The sequence below is a fragment of the Pocillopora verrucosa genome, chromosome 9 (assembly GCF_036669915.1).
Source record: "Pocillopora verrucosa isolate sample1 chromosome 9, ASM3666991v2, whole genome shotgun sequence".
NCBI lineage: Eukaryota > Metazoa > Cnidaria > Anthozoa > Scleractinia > Pocilloporidae > Pocillopora > Pocillopora verrucosa.
Genome location: NC_089320.1, coordinates 20,013,833 through 20,030,572, shown reverse-complemented (window position 1 = coordinate 20,030,572; position 16,740 = coordinate 20,013,833). Strand labels below are relative to the sequence as shown.

The following is a 16,740-nucleotide window of genomic DNA, read 5'->3' as shown; positions in this document are numbered from 1 at the left end:
AAGATACCGTTAAAAAATGCACTGGGCTCAATTTTTGAAATGCTATCAATTTTACCCGCGCTCTTTTCATTTTCACCTTATGATCTTAAAAGCCACGAGCATTTTCTTCTGACTGACCAAGTCTTTTTCTAACACATTGGTTCATGAGTGGGCTCAGCATTGTTCATCGAGCTATGAAGCGCATGGAAATTTAGAGAACACGACAAATCCATTCGAGGTGCAGCCGTCAGGAACTTGAGCTCCTCGAGGCATCTTAAAGATGGTTCATAACAGAGTTCCCTCTTTTGTGATCCATCAAAACAGTCCTATCAAATTGAAGCTTTTTTAAGTAATAGGAGTAATCGAGCTTCATTTTCATAAGGCTTTTAGAGATCGAAAGAAAAAGACAGGATAATGTTGTAATTACTTCATGAAGGTGCTGAACACGACACGTTGATTTTGCTGAGAGATTTAGTAATTTACTAAGTGAGTCGATGTGGAGTCCTTTTCTTAACACCAATGAGAGTCTAACTTAACAATACAAAAATTAAATAGAGTTCATATAATTAATTTAAATAATTACAAAGCCCTTTTCACTCGGTAACCACTGGACGTGGTCAGTTTGTTATTTCACCAACACTTCTTTCAGCAACTTCTGTATCATACGAGAAAAAAATTATCCAAAAAAAAAAAAAACGATTTGGAGCATCTTGTTTTTCTCATTGCAATGCGCTATCTTCGCATTGTTACACTTCATACCTTCCTTGGAAATTAAATACTTGCCACCTCTACAATTAAATAGTTTGCACTAAAGTGGATTGCTCAAAAATATTTTTTCATCGTCTTTAGAAGACGACCTTTCCTCTACTATGATTTACATGCATTTTACGATACTGTTTATATGCGTGTAAAAATTTCATGGAAACATTTTACTGTATACCCACGCAAGCTTAAGGCTTACAAAGAATTGTTTGTTTTTGTTAACAGACTTTCAAGTATACGACAGGCAACTGATTTGAGGTTTCTGTCTTGACATTTCAAGGTAACATAAACTATGACTGCTGTACCATGAGAGCGAGGAAAATTCATGATGTAATAGAAACGAATGAGCTATCAAAGAAATGCGAATGGCGGCTTCAATCACAATAGCAATTTTCTCCACGTAATAATCCATACAATGTAAAAAAAACTATGGTTAGTTTTCACAAAAACGCTGACCGAAAAAACACGATTTTAATCCACCGCTGACCCTCGCCATAGTCGTAAATCCGATCCAAACTGGTTGTCAATTACGTTTCTGCCTTTTTTTTAAATTTTTTGCTTTCGTTTATTTTTCTTTTTTTTTTCCTGTGGTCTTTACCAGAACAAATCGCACTGATCGCAGAGACAGACATTTTAGTTAAGGGGCTCAGTTCCTCACATTACTTCGAATCAATATACGCGCCAAATACAGTGGCATTGAAATCGTATAAAAATTAAACAAACACCAAAGATGTAGAAGTAAACCAAAATAAGAATGGAGAGGGTCAACGCAGATTTTAAATAAAGAATATCACGAAGGTGTGCACACCGTGAAGTGTTTCATTTGAAGATTTCAGTCCACCACAAGAGGTTCGAGGAAGTCCCTTTCCACAACGCGTTCCAATAAACTTTTACTTTGCGAGGATTTAGACTTGCTATTTTTGCCCCGCATTTCGCCGCAGCCAGAGTACCTGTCCCTAGACAAACACTTAAAAAAGGGAAGCAGCTGATCCAAAGATTTGATTTGGTACATGGTCAGCAACGGTTCTCCTGGTACACGCTGTAGCTCTTCTACATCAGCTTGATCTCTTATCCTCTTCTGAAGCAGTTTTTCCAAACGAGCGATATGAGGCTTAAAAACTGGAACCTTTTCCTCTCCAGCGGTCATGTTATACGCTTCCCCTTCAAACGCCCAGCGATAGAGTTGAAACTGTGATAAATAATCACTAGGCAGAGCCTGGGACAGATCGAGAAGTTTACACACCGCAAGGTACAACCCAAGCCACTTTTCCTGACTGTAGTTCACATACCCATTTGAGCCGAGAAGTAATTCGGATATAACCATTCTCTGCTTGTGTGACTTACCGTCAGAACCCAGGTCACTTTCCATTTGAAGTAACACGTGTACAACTTCTGATACAATCGTCGGCCACAGTGGTGTCAGATGCTGCGCCGACATGCGCAAAATAAGCACACGGAAAAACAGGAAGATTTGCTCGTGTACGACTGGAGACTGAGGTAGTCTCAGGCTCTCAGCGAGCCGTTCCTGTATTTCTGGCAGAACGTACTGGTACTGATCTACCTCGCTGCAGAAAATTGTAAACGACAGCTTCTTTAAAAGCTGAGCACGCTGCTCCATTTCCTGTAGCACAGACACACAAAATAAATAAATAGATGAATAAAAAAAGAACTAAACAAAATTAATATTGCCGAGGTAAATGCCTCAAAACTTCGCCTAAAAAGCACATTGTTTTGACACATGGCTCATAAGTAGCCAATTTTATAGAGTAATGCCACATAAACGATGGATTGCTCTATATATCAGTAAGAGAGCATTAGATCGCGAAATCTGGTTTGGATCCTCCCTGGAGACTCGGCACATTTCTTTGTCCTAAGCTCATCAAACATGTTTCAAGTTATCTTACTTAATCAAAACACAATTTCGCTTGCGATATCCCCGTGGCTTTCAGTTTTATATAAACTTGTTAAACTCGAAGAGATATAGAAAATAATTTCTGTTAAGGGATAAACCTTGCTAGACATAAGGTAGCTCAAAGTTTGAGTAAAAGTCACTCTGGAATCGCAATTCCAACACCAGTTTCATCCCTTGACAAACGCTTTTTACGATCAACAATTCACTCAAAAGAAGCACTCGCCCAATCTTGGGTCATTTACCTTTTCGAAACATGCAAAACTAGCTTTAGCTTGAAGCTAGGTAAGACAGGAAAATACAAGGAAAGAAAAATCCTGAGAGAACGAGAACGGCTAAGGATGGAAAAGGTTACGACTGACTGCACATGCTCAACGTGAAAAACTTTAGCCTTGATCTTTCAAGATACTGCCTGATAATGGAATGCCTTTGAGAGTCCCTAAAGATGTGACCAGAAAAGTCATCAAGTAAAAGTAAATTTAAAGAAACTAAATTACCTGTTCCCTGTTAGCAAAGATGTTAATAGAAGCACTTTGACTCAACCCAGCCACTCGTGCCATCAGCTCTTTAAATGACGTATTGTCTTGCGTCATCAAGTTGTCAATAATCGTTCGCCAACTTCCAATACACGTGATATCCATCTGGAAGAAACTCGGGTCCAGTAATAGCTCCATAACCTCTTTTTTCCAGGCACGTCGAGTGTACTGGTACCCACTTAAGGAAGCTAAGAGGTTACAGCATGCGCGGAAGCTGGGTACGTTGTGTGGACTGGAATGGAATGAAGCCCAAAAAATATAATTCAATGGCGAAAGTAATCCGTGATTTTAATGGCTCTCTTTTATTCGCACTTTGATTGTTCAAAAAGAACCTGCGCCACTCTCAGTTTAAATTAATCACTGGGTAGAACTAAAACCTTAAAGTCAATGGCGTTTTCCTGTGGCTACGACAACTCGCTTGTTTTACTTATGCGTAGTAAAAAGAATAGAATGGTTACAAAGCCCAAAATATTTCTCTGTTACAGATGTCTGTTAGGCTTTTTGAACCTGACTGTACATAACGTATAATAGCATTCGGTTCACTTGAAACTAAATGACGTATAGAATCCTCAAAATAATTATTCGATCACAATGTGTGTACACATAAACAAAAGGTTGTGCACGGTTCAAGACCTTGCAACATAAACTGTGGCTATCTATACCCTGATTTTCATAACCACGCTTCCCCAAATACTATGCTTTCAACTTTCCTTGACTACGTGTGATGTCTACTTTAAATTGTACTGATTGGCTCCTCTGAAGGAAGCCACATGGTCCCCCCTAAGCGAACCCAGAAACTGAGACTGGAAAAGGCGACGAAGGACCACCAAAGCTTTAGCAGACGTCCATGGCAACGTTATACTATAACCTACCTGTGATTTTTGAGAAACGGAGTCACATTGTACATCACAGTCGTAAGAAAACTCGTCATTCGCTCCTTCTCGTCGCTTCCAAACACCATGTCCAAAACTGGGGCAAGAACCTCGGCCAATACGTAAAGGGCTTGAGTACTATAGCTGCTAGTATTGCTTGCGGTGCTACCACTCGGCACACTTGTAGGTGGTACCGCAGGCTCAGCTTCGGAAGTTTCAGAATCCATGTTACTTGATTGGTCTGAAGGGACTTCCGGTTGTGGGATGACAGCCAGAGTCCTTCTGAACCAGGCGGCGTTTTCCAGGGACGATCCCGCCACCGTGTTGCACGCTTCTACAAGACGCTGCGTTATGTCCTGATTGGAAAAAAATAATTAAGGCCTCGAAAAATAAATAAATAATCAGAAAATAAATAAAACGATAGTCATGATGGTGATGAATCAATCAGGTCGCAAGACTCTCAATTTACTGGACCGATATCAAGTCAAAATGAGCTCCTCCGTTACCTGTAACTCCTTTCGGACCTTCTTATCCTCTTGTAAGGGAATATTCTCCACGTAAGATCGAAGAATAATCAACAACAGAAAGAGAGCTGGAGGAAAATTGAGTTGAAGTCCTTCCTTCATGAGAGATAGCAGAGACGAACGTACAAGAATTAAATGGCTTTCTGAGGCCTTATGCAAATACTCGAACAAAAACTGTAGTATGTTGACTTCCAGGCCAGCCTGAGTAGGCGTAGTCTTGTCTTTGCTTGTGACAACTTGACGCACGATTTGTTTAACATTGTCAATCATTTCTTCGACAGACAACGCCTACAAGATAACAGAAACATGCACTTTTTCAGTTTGACTTTCGAAATCTACAACTTTCAATTCGAACTAAAAAATTAAGGCTTCCAAAGAAGATGGAATCCTACCTTGATAGCATAAACGATATCTACCACAATTATCTGATCTTCAGACGCCACTGGAACAGCTCTTACGGACTTTACTCCAGATCCCTCTCGCCTTCGCCTTTGGTACCAAACATCTGCAAGCGAGGCTAGGAACACGATGGTATGATTCATGGTGATCGGAGTCAGCAGTTGCAGAATTTGTTGTCGCACAGCCTGAGTAGAGAAAGAGCAATAAACACGCCTACATAAACGTATCCTATCTTGACTAAGGACGATTTCGATTTGCGTCAATGTAACGAACGATGTAGACACAATTTTAAATAACGAGGGTAGAGTTCAATGGCTGTTTTAAGGACTGCGTGTATAAGAAGTTACTTATACTCCCTAACGGGCGCTGACTGGACCGAAAGATTTGTAAATGAGTTTTGTAAATGAAGGCAGTGATTCAACTCGTTAAGGTTACCACGCCTACCTTTGGACTTCCCATCAAGTTGAGCGACCATTCAGATGGTAGCCGCTGGCCAGTTGAATCAGCTCTCTGCGGGCTCCAAGTGCTCCACACGGTAAACAGAGAGGACAGAATCTTGGGAAGGACACTCAGGAGTCCTTCACGCGCGTCTAAAATGTTCTTTGGGACCTCCACACTCGGTACATCACTAACGGGCGCTGACTGGACCGAAAACGCGTGTAGCAGATTGGTAAAGATTTGATTCGAGCCCGTACTGGACTGGTTGGGATCAGGATTAGACACATTTGGAGAAGAGTTAGACCGACCTGCCCGAGGCTTCAGAGAGAGGACTGGTGTCTGGGGAGTCGTATTGTCGCGCAGACAGGAGTGACAGATCGATGCTAAGCTTTCCAGTAAGGTTACCATATAGTCTGGAGGAATACTAGAGCCATCTGCATCAAGGCGTCTGTTAAAAAATACAAAAAGAAGACTGTTAACGACAATTTAAAGTGACTGTCAGAATTAAAGAGGCTGCATTGACTTTCCTCACCGCGCGTAGTCTTGACGAGTCAAATGCAAAAATAAAACTAACGATGACTTAGTAGCTCGCAATTTTCCGCATTTGGAGTAAAACTTGTATCTAAAATTCTCTTTTCTCTTAATATATTTCTTTCGTTCTGATTGGATTGATTCACATTATGTTACGTCGTCAATTGACAGATACTGGTTTCAAAATATTTGGGTAAACAAAGTAGATTTGCGCCACTAAAGGCATAATTTACCAAATTACAACCCCGAAGGCAAGTGAAAGTACCAGGCACCATGTTTTCAGTTTGTTAGCTGTCACATTACCAAGCGTACAAAATATCGTTCACTGTTCTTCCAACATTTACTTATCAACAAGATTTAAACAAGTTTTAGATACCTTTTGCCAAATTCATCGTTACCGTCTCTTCTAGAAGTCCTAGAATCCTTATCCTTGGCGTAAACAGTCGTCAGTCGCTCCAGAATTCGGCACAAATGTTCGACGACAGGCACCACCCACGTGCGCAATTGCATTCCCAAGTGTGACAAGCACGTTATCACGAACTGCAACCACTCATAGTGCATATCGGGCTCATCATTTCTGAGCCCATGAAGAACCGATGACAGTAACATACCCTGCTCTGCCAAAGATTTCCCGGGGATGTACCGATGGGATGACTGCGTCACTTTCGCATCGTCGGAAACCTTCGCAGGACTTTCGGGTTTGCTCGGGGGTGGAGTCCCGTGACCAGCAGCTGTCTCTTGGGAGATGGCTACAGCAGTGTGGATGTTTGACTCGAGAATCAGAACCGCTTGGACAAGTTTAATAAGTTTGATCTGGAAAGCTCGCGCTTGTGATTGGCTAATTTCCGAACTCACGTGCAAGTGACCGGATGTCAGGGTAGGCGAGGTTGCTTTGCTGGAAGTCCTTACACCCGTTCGCTCGTACAGCGTCGAAAGAAGACAATGAAGTAAGGCTTTTTGAACCTTGCAGCGTGAGAACAAGTCACTGATATATGTTCCAAATCCAGCACCGCTTTCCTTTACAACCTCAACCAGTTGCCACATTACACCGAGTAGCAGTTCAGTGCTCGCTAGTTGCACCTGTACGTTGCCATCAATATCTTCAGGTTGGACTTGCAAATGACTGGAATACTCGCTTCGGATGAAATACAAACTTACAGAGATAAGCACCTCAAGGTACTTGCTGTTGCTGGGCTTGAGATACATTAAGGGCCCTCCAAACAGTCGTGCACTGTGAGCAGGTCCTGAGATAGAACCAAAAGCTACAGGTGAAAAAAGACACGCATGATTACGCTACTAATGTTCTATTCTATTTAAATTACGACTGCTCCGCAAAAAGAGAAAAAGGGGCATTTTCCGAGATCAGGTTTAACTCGAGTTACAAAGAGTCAAATAAAAGCATTCCATGGCGATTGCCTAGTACCTGAAGGAGAAACAGGGCTCTCGTACAGAGCGCCATAAAATCCTTTCCCCAGTAAGGACCGTCGGTGTCTGATTAATAATTCCTTGATCTTCTCCTGGTGCGGCGTGTTCGATGAACTGATGCTAGTCGTGGATGACGCGCATACAAACTGGTGAGGCGAATGCATTAATATTGTCTGTAACGTAGTAAAGGCGTACAGAGTTAACTGCGAGTCGTAATGTAAGATGTACAGTAATTTGTGCTGGTCAAGAGGGTGCACATGTGATCTGCGTGGGGGAGGGGACTGTGGGGCTTTGACTGGTTCGGTGTCCTTTGGTTTATCTGCAAGACAAAAAAGACAAAGAAAACTGGTGTAAAACATGTGGAATATTGTATGCTAATTTGAACGGGGTTGAACGGAAAGGTACAAGGCTAATACTATTTACCTTTCGTCGGATCGTTTTCTTCATTTTCGTCATCTGCATCGGCTCCATCTCCGTCAGTATCCGTCGAATGTTCGGCTTCACTCGGTCCACTTGGACTGGTTGTTTTGCTTTCGTCCGATTCCCGATTATTCGCCGAAGTTACCTTCGGTTTTTGCTTCACTCTGTCGTTGGACGGTTTGGGTGATGTGTTATTTTCAATTTCTTTCACTGAATGTACTTTTACGTTGTTGAACGTTTTTGTCTCCTTTCTTTTGGTATCTGACAATATATTGGCCATTCTGGAATCGAACAGTTGATACAAATAGTGAATTGAAACTCGCGCTGTGACTGGATGGAGTAACAAAAGAAGAAGAGGATCAATGATTCGTCCCAGGTCCCCGTGCTGCAACGCATGTGCGAGCCAGTGTTGCGTCAAAACCCTGGAAAAAGAACAAAATTCTGAATCAAGCACAAGTTTTGTTCTCCTTTTTGATATAAATCAACACCAAACCAAAATTATTTCATAACAGTCAGACAGTCCCATATGAAAGGTTACAACCGCGATTGTGAAAAAAAACTACAGAACGATGGAATCGATATAAATTCAGCCAGATTCAAGCCTTAATTTAACTCACCTTATCTCTGGTTCTTCATTTTGCAGACTATCGACCATGATAAATAACGCCCTAGACATTACATAAAAAAAATTGGACGAGGATCAGCTGCAGAGAATTACCTTTGAGAGAAAGAAGCTGATAAATCGTTTCGTGACCGATTAAAAAAAATCGAATCAGAAAGCACAGTAAAAGGAAAAAAAGGTGCAAGAAACAAGAACTAAACAAAAAATTATTTTCCACACCAAAAGGGAGGAAAACAGCCACTTCGAAATGACAATTCATAGCAATCACTCGAATTACCTGTCAAGGGTTCGAAATTCTCCAAGTCTTGATGATCTACCAGAATCCTGAATGACGACATTTCTTGCTACGTGCCAAAAAACAGCGAATTTCCAATGACCTTGCAAAGACACCTCCTAACAAGTAAGAACAAATTTATCAGTCCAATGCCACACGCAATACTGCGTAAATATCACGAAAGCGCTGAAAAATAATAACGTATCTTTCCACCCAGATGAAGTTAGTAATTATAGTATTTACCTTGCTGATATCTATCAAAGAGTTCCCAATAACATTTGCACAAAGTGATGGCGATGCGGTCAAGTTGTGAAGTTGGAGAAATAATTCGACAATTCTCTGATGAAACTGTGTTGTGTCTTCTTTCAACTGATCCCACAAGCTTTCTGCTATCACCTGAAATCGATAAAAAAGGGGAAAAAGCTAACAGAAACAACAGTTATCTATAGGTTGAGGGGGGATTTCGGAACCGATTGAAAGAGATGATGAATGCAACATCCATTTCTCGTTGAGTTCGACAGTTTGAGGCGTCAGCACTAACAACAGGAGTCACAACTAACAAAGAATTTTACCTCGTACAAACCCGACTTCTCTATCACCCCAAGAGCTTGCTGGGAAATCATAGGGACGACAACTACTGGAGCAGATGACTTGAGTCCATGGGCGTGGCCAGCATTGACTGACAATGTCAAGTTTATTAAATCCAACAGTGTACCAACAGCCGAACTCTGGATGTCAAACTCGCTGACCTCAAAACAACACATGATTAACGACTGTAGCCATTCTGGAAGATTTGAGTCTAGATAGCACAAAAAAGACATCTTTAGTAGAATAGAAGCTACTAGCAGACGTGTGAGGTAGGAAAAGAATTGTAATATCACCGTAACGAAAGATAATTGAGATTTCTTAAAGAACCAGGATATTGCAAAAAATAGTCTAGTTTTCATACTTCACATTTACTCTTATCCCCAATGAGTCTCTATTCTCAGATCTTTGGAGACGTCCCTGCTACCTCCCCCCTTATGCACCTCGTCAATCCCCCCCCCTCTCCCTCCAAAAAAGCATACATCTGCAAGATTCTTGTCAGCAGTCCGTACTAATCTTTGCCATCCTTAGCCAGCCTCATTCCTTTTTCAAGTTGCATGTTATTATTCCAATTTTGATGTTTTACGATATCACCAGAATTATGTGCTAGTCACAGAAAGTAGCCTAGATACAGGTACAGGGGGACCCATTTTATACAAACCTTCATTGCCATCTGTTGCTGATTTCTCTGATTTAGATTCGTTGCCAGCCCAGACTGGAAAACAAGAGAGCTCCAACAACAGTTTGCAAGCTGCTGCAAACGCCTCCGCACAACTCTTGTAAGACTGTACCGATCTGAAGGAAGAAACAAGCGCAGTTGGTCCAGCAACGCTACTTCTTCCTTTCAGGTTCGTTTGTGGTTTATAAGTGTCACGTACAAATTTATCCACAAGATTGGTTTCTCCTTCTTTGATTTGTTTCCACATGGCATCATTAACAATTCCACTAGCGCGTAAAGCTGTGTGGCATTCTTTGTTTAAAATACCTCCAACGGGTTCGTCGCTAAAGCAGAATGAGCTGACATGTTTTAGCACTCGCTGCACACAAAACTTGGCGTAAAAATTCTGAAAGTATTTCACGCAGGCTTGAATAAGAGAGGGTTGAAACAAGCGCTTTGTGTCTTTTGAAAGCTTCTTCTCCTCGGATCTGTCAGCTAGAGTCGATTTTTGTTCTCGGCTTGAATCTTCCTCGTTGCTTTCCGGATTCGTAGCGGTTAACTCACTCGAAGATTCGCCTTCTTGGAAGTCGCTCCATTCGTCCAGTTCGTCTTGTGTATCAGTGTCATTAACATTTGCTGCATCAGCTTCACCATTATAGTGCTCGGCCATAGCTACCATTTCTTTCTCACCCGCTGCAACAAGCGATTCGATTTTGTTACCCTCTTCCTTGAAGACCTCGCTATCGGGCGCTTCTTTAACGACTCCCTCTGGAGAATTTTCCAGTGACGTCTCTGAAGGCATGTCAGTGCGTCTGCTTTTGTCTCGTGTTCCTTTTAACTCTATAACACCCCACTCGTTCATATCATGTTCAGACGAGCTTTCCAACTCCTTTTTTCGATTTTCACTGTTCACAGATAGTTCAGGCTCAGTCCTCTCTTTCTCGACGGTCTTCATAGATGGCATCACCTTAGAGAGAAGTCTGGAGCACAGTGATATTCCTTCTTTGACGTCTCCCAGTGTCATGGTGTCACAGCATTTGGTCATTTCCATCGTTATCCTGCGCAAAAGTTCAGGCCAGTGCTCCGTTTGTATCTCCACATCTGCCTCCTAGATCAAAAAACATAAACAAAATGAAGAAGTAGCACATTAACAGCGAGACCCCATGTGGATTCGTATCCATTCCCCACATATCAGTCATATCCATATCTTACAGTCAGATGTTCCTCAGACTACCCAAGCGACAGAGAAGTAGGCAGCGATTTATAATACCCCTATGATCAAATGTGACAACCGTCCTGTATCAGCAAAGCGAAAAGCATCCTACGAGGAGATCGCATATTTTTTTTATTTATAATTCATGCGATTTCGTTTGAAGTGATAAGTCTGTCTGAATCAAATGTTTAATGCGTCAACTAGTGAAAAGTGCTTAAGTTGATAACGTTCCAAAAGAGAAAATATCTACCATAGTAACAAAATTGTTGAAAAATTTCTCCCTTCCCCCATTGTCAATGTTGGCAACAAGTAAATTGGACGGCCTGAGCGAAAAACTCGACATCCAAAGGGGAGCGAGGTGTCTCGACAAAACTTAACGAGAGCCGAAGTACCGAAAGGTTACAACTTCTCATTTCGGCTCACATCCTTTCTGGCGAAATTTGGTACAAAAGTTTTCGTTTCTTGTCCCAGCAATACCGTTGAGTTATGGCGCAAAAGTTTATAAAAAACAAATTCATACCGCTTTCAAGATCAGCATCCTACTTACCAGAGTAACAACATCTAAAATGAAATCCGTCAAACGAAACACTTCAGACCAGCTTGTGACTGATACTTTTGAAGTAAATTCACACCCCTTGCCGTTGCAGTCTTTGCTGCCAGCTTCCGATGATTTGTCGCAGTCAGAGAGCAACTTTGCGATATATTCCCACATAAAGTAAGGCTCAAAGGCGTTGAAGAGTAAGTTTGCAGTTTTGATCAGTTCATCAATAAGCTTTGTCTTTGCAGAATCGGTTCTAGCCACGCCACTTTCAACAGCTACATTGTCAAAAGAATCTTTTCGATCAGTCTCTTCAAATGCAGCGCCATTTTCTTTGAGAACTTTACATTGACTATACAACGCTCTAAAAACATCAAGTAAAACATCTTCTAAGATAGATCCGCCAATTTCAGGTTTGTCCAAAAGACTGATTAATATTCGAAACGGTTTCAGCACTTGTAGTCTTTGCAATTTTTTAGCTCCATTTGTGGCTTCTCTATCGATACTCGTTTGAGTTTGGAAAATCTTTCGCACACCTTCGATCACAAGCGGCCTCGAATGCATGCTGAAGAATGTCTCTTGGGGTTCTTCAGGATCCGCATCGTTACTGCAAACACTATCAGTTCTGGAAGCAGATTCAGTCTTGGCTGAGTTTGTTCCTAAAAGCCACGTGTACAGCCGCCTATTTAAAGACATGTCTCGTCGTAACAACACCTCTAAACCGGAAGCCACAAGCGTCACTTTTTCGTTGGACGAAAGATATGTCGTGTTCACCGGAAGAAAAAGTAGAAGAAAATCAAGCATATTCCGCTGGACTAGGAGACTGTTGTCTCTTAATGCAGCGCTGACTGCCTGCACCTGTCGTGTTAAAGAATCAGTGAAAGGATTAGTATTTCTGAAATGAATCTCAGAGCAACTTATTCAAACGGAGTCTATTGCAGGTTAGACAACCAGTGAAGCGAAGAACTTCTTAACAGAACTGTCAAGAAACTGTTCACGAAAAACCACTATTTACCAAAAGCGTTTGACTAAGTTACAGGTTGGAGCAAAAATTTACAAAGCAACTAGATGTACCAGGCTTTGTTTAACACTTTGAACCCTAAGAGTGACCAGAAGCTAATTTCTCCTTACATGATACTGCTAATCATTCATTAAAATCGTGAGAATATGGGAAATGGTCCCCAACATTAGAAAACTGCATTATTAAACAAATTCTCCATTCCAAAGGAAATGAATGTATGGAGAATATGCATACTGATGCTTAAGTCTAAAGGGTCCAGTAACCAGCCTTAACTTTTCAACTGAATAATGTAATGAAATATATAAAATTTTACTGCCTTTAGCATGGCGGTCAAGCTCAAAATTGGACAATCAAGGCAAGGTTAAAATACCAGCTGGGCTATTTTACATGAGTCAAGTAGGGTGCCAAACTCACCCCATACTAGGAGGCGCACTGATTAACTTAGGTGAGAAAATAAATTCCAAAAAAAAAAAATTCAGCTTTGACATTGAAAGATACTTACCAAGAGTGGTATATCATTTCCTAAGATATACTTTTGCTTTCCTGCTCCCTTCTTATTCAGCCGCGTCATTATAAAAGTGACAGCAGGCAGGCGGATACTTGCTGATGAATAAACACATCCCCAGAGAGTAGTGTAGAAAATATTCTTGTCTGTGTTCTCACTGAAGGAGCCTAGGAGTGAAATAGTCCTAGTTGGAAAAAAAAAAAAAAGAGATTAATGCTTTAAACCCTAAGAGTGACTAACATCTAATTTCTGACTACAATATCACTCCTGAATTACACATTAAGGTCACCAGAATAAAAGAAAAGGTCACCAGGGAAGGAATATTTTGATTGGCAAAAAAATTATCCTTGTTGGCACCTTGGGAAATGTGTAAAGAACTGTGTGGAAAATTTGCATACTGATGTAAGCATGTAAAGAGTTAATCAGTATATTGCATATTATTTTACATCAAATGTTTCTATCAAACCCAGAAAAACTGTTTAATACATTTATTTTTTTGTACCCATTAAGGTCACATACACATAATGTCCAATAACAAGGAAATTCACTGCAAACTAATCGAACTTTGCATCACCATCACCAGCACATCTGTTAATTACAGATAAATTTCTAACCTTAACACACTTGGATCACTGAGTTTCCAACCTGGGGGATATAATTTTCATTATGGCTAAACATGTTTCTGAAATATTTCTTACAGCAAAGTGAAGGCTGATGCTAAAGACAAAAGCTTGAAAAACTCCTTAAAGTAGCCAATGAACATTAAAAAATTAAATAAAACCTTGATTATCCATTGACAAACCTGTCAGTATATTCAGATCCTTCTTCAATTCCTGGCAAAAGACCCAACAGAAGCCCAGACAGTCCTGGAAGCAAGGCTTTACCAAGAGGAAGGAAGTAATTCTCATACATGTTCATCAAAACCGGCCTAGTTGACATAGCAGCATTTCCCAGTAAGGGAAAAAGTCCAGCACTATAAATGAATAAATCTTGTGCCAGACCTTTGTGACCAATGCGTTTGAAGATGAGTTCATATGTTTCCAGTGCTTTAAGATGCACGCCACTTGGTAGAGTGGGATGCATGCATTGAGCAAGTCTTTTTCCAATGGTGAGCTTTCTTGGCAATACTTTGAATTTTGTGTGATTTTGTAATACCTAAAACAAAACAAGATTTAGTGTTTTAAATAAAAGGCAAGTGATTAAGATGTGCTTTATTTCATATGCCTTAACCCTTTGACGCTACTATAAATATGCATATTCTTCATACTGTTCTCTATACATTTCCAAAGGTGCTGATGAGGAGAATTTGTTTAACAATCTGGAGCTTCTCCAGTTGATTGTTTTCTTTATTTTTGTGACTTTAAGGGGTGATATTTAAGGAGATTAAGGAGATGCTATTCGCTTTTAACCCTTTCATTCCCACAAGTGACCAAAACAGAATTTCTCCTTAAAATATCAATACAATATCAAGCAGGTAGGTGATGAGAATAGATAAGAATATCAATCATGGGATTATTAGTTGATCCAATACCAAATTCTCTGAACTAACATCATAAGAATTGTATGGTAGATAGTAAGGAAAGGGTTAAGGGTCAAAGGGTAGAGCAACCATGGAACTCACATGATGATGTAGTATTCAAAATGTGTGTTTTAAACATTCGGTGATCAAAGTTTCTTGGACACTGTACTTTTTGTATGACTAATAATAAGCCAAATGCAGTGTTGTATCAATAGACCTCTTTAGCTTGTATGTCTTGTAAACCCATTTCAGGTCATGTGATATTATACACTAGAGAACTGTTCCTTTCAAATGTTCACTTATTCACATGTATATGTGTGCATAATTTACTAAAGATGAAGCTGGGAATTCCCTTGAGACTGAAAAATGGGTAAACAGAACATACAAACTAGGTCTATTATGACATTTTTCAAGTAGCAGACCACTGAAATATTTACATGGCATTCAAATGTCACATTCTGTGTCAGTATCATCATATAAATTTCACCCATTATTTTGCCTGGAATTTTAGCTGTTTGATACAAAATTTTAACAACTACATTGTTAATTGGAGGTTGGATGCCTGAAACATCTAGGAGCTTCCATTATTGGCAGCCAGCTCCTAGATGGAGACCTCTCCCATGGCTGGCAAATCCTCGCAACCCAGTCATGAGCCCCCACACAGGAAAGGAAAACAGGCACCCATCACATTAAATATACTGTAGAAAGAGGGAGGGGAGGGGTAGGGAAAACTGCCTGGACGATGAGCTGCCACTCCTCACAACTCAGCAAGTTCACCCTCAAAGCACATGCAAGAACGTCTCAAATGAAGAGCACATGAAATTCCAACATGTGCACATATGCGAAAAACTCCTGACTACTAGAAAATGCTAATACTCTTTGTTATTAACTCTGTTAAATAGTATTTAGCTAAACTGCAGATTACCCGGCCACTTTGGTCCACCTCACTTACATGTGTCGGGAGGCTTTGAAGATCAAGGCGTAACACAATAGACGCTATTCTTATTCAATGACATGTAAATGAGTGGCCAGGTATTCTGCAGTTGCTCCTAGTATTTTACTGCATGATAAATGGCAGTCAAAAAAATAATTGTCATTCGGGCTTAGATCTTCTGGCAGATTTGCTTTGTTAGTGCAAAAGTTGACAACATTAAAACATTAAATGTGATTGACTAATAAATTTAAAACAAAGTGATACATTCCTCTTGATATGCTTCGAAAAAATTTACTCAACACTGATCATGAATCTCACATGCAGGTATCAACAACCAATTATTTGCAAATATATTCACGGACAATTAAAATCAAGAATTACAATGATACAGAGAACTTGCATTTGTTTTCAAAGCGAATAATAATACATCTAGAGGTGAAAAGGTTAAATGTACCTTGTTTAACTTTCCAAGAGCAGAAATAAGATCTGCCCACTCGCTCGAATATTCGAAGCTCCTCAGTGCCTTTTCGACAGCATTGATAAATTGACGGTACTTGGAGTCAGAGAGCAGTTCCAGTTCTTCAGTATTCATTGTTTGCCAAGGGATTTGACGTAAATTAAGAATGATCGGCTCCTTCTTGGACTTCGTGAATTTGGTATAATTTGACTTCTTTGATCAAGTGCCAATTTCATTTAAGAAAATATTGGTATTCATTGCGATTATACTACAAACTAAAATCCCTAGAAGACTATAATATACCAGTTATTTGAACATTCGATGATACGATATTTCGATATTTGACTTATCAAGCGTAGTTACCGCCATGGTAAGGAAACATCCGCAATGTATCACCGAGTGACGTCATCTGATGAATGATTCGAATTTGCCTTCGGTCGCTGTTTCAGAACGTAATATAACTAATGAAAAAAATTAATCTTTCGGATACTTTCAAAAAGGCTTGGTGAGATAACCCATCTGTTCCCTAAGGGTTATGTAACGATCTGAAATTTATACCGATGGATAACCTCTAAAATCCCCTTTCTCCGCCATCTTGCATCAGAAGTGTCTCGGCGAG

General features: G+C 40.4%; 1 protein-coding gene across 2 annotated transcripts; it reads right to left on the bottom strand.

Moving 5' to 3' along the window:
- Positions 1-2: 2 nt before the first annotated feature.
- LOC131793739 (protein dopey-1) lies at positions 3-16,707 on the bottom strand. Of its 2 annotated transcripts, none has more exons than XM_059111216.2 (18): positions 16,119-16,707; positions 14,014-14,366; positions 13,209-13,395; positions 11,695-12,543; positions 9,938-11,042; positions 9,264-9,490; positions 8,935-9,087; positions 8,695-8,810; positions 8,413-8,463; positions 7,799-8,217; positions 7,374-7,694; positions 6,327-7,212; positions 5,426-5,867; positions 4,975-5,166; positions 4,565-4,870; positions 4,059-4,414; positions 3,148-3,418; positions 3-2,362 (listed from the first exon to the last, which is right to left on the bottom strand). In XM_059111216.2, the coding sequence occupies exons 1-18, from the start codon at positions 16,254-16,256 to the stop codon at positions 1,574-1,576; spliced, it is 7,161 nt and encodes a 2,386-aa protein (XP_058967199.2). In that variant the 5' UTR covers positions 16,257-16,707; the 3' UTR covers positions 3-1,573. The 2 variants fall into 2 exon arrangements, with proteins under 2 accessions (XP_058967199.2, XP_058967200.2); XM_059111217.2 differs by having other exon boundaries at positions 6,327-7,194.
- Between the last annotated feature and the right edge of the window lie 33 nt (positions 16,708-16,740).

What these genes read in the sequence shown, in the direction of transcription:
- LOC131793739 (XM_059111216.2), bottom strand. Translation starts at nt 16,256, where the DNA reads ATGAATACTGAAGAACTGGAACTGCTCTCTGACTCCAAGTACCGTCAA. An exon ending in AGAAGTCGGGTTTGTACGAG is followed by an intron (nt 9,088 to 9,263) that starts GTAAAATTCTTT and finishes TATCGATTTCAG; the next exon opens with GTGATAGCAGAAAGCTTGTG. An exon ending in CTTTGATAGATATCAGCAAG is followed by an intron (nt 8,811 to 8,934) that starts GTAAATACTATA and finishes CTTACTTGTTAG; the next exon opens with GAGGTGTCTTTGCAAGGTCA.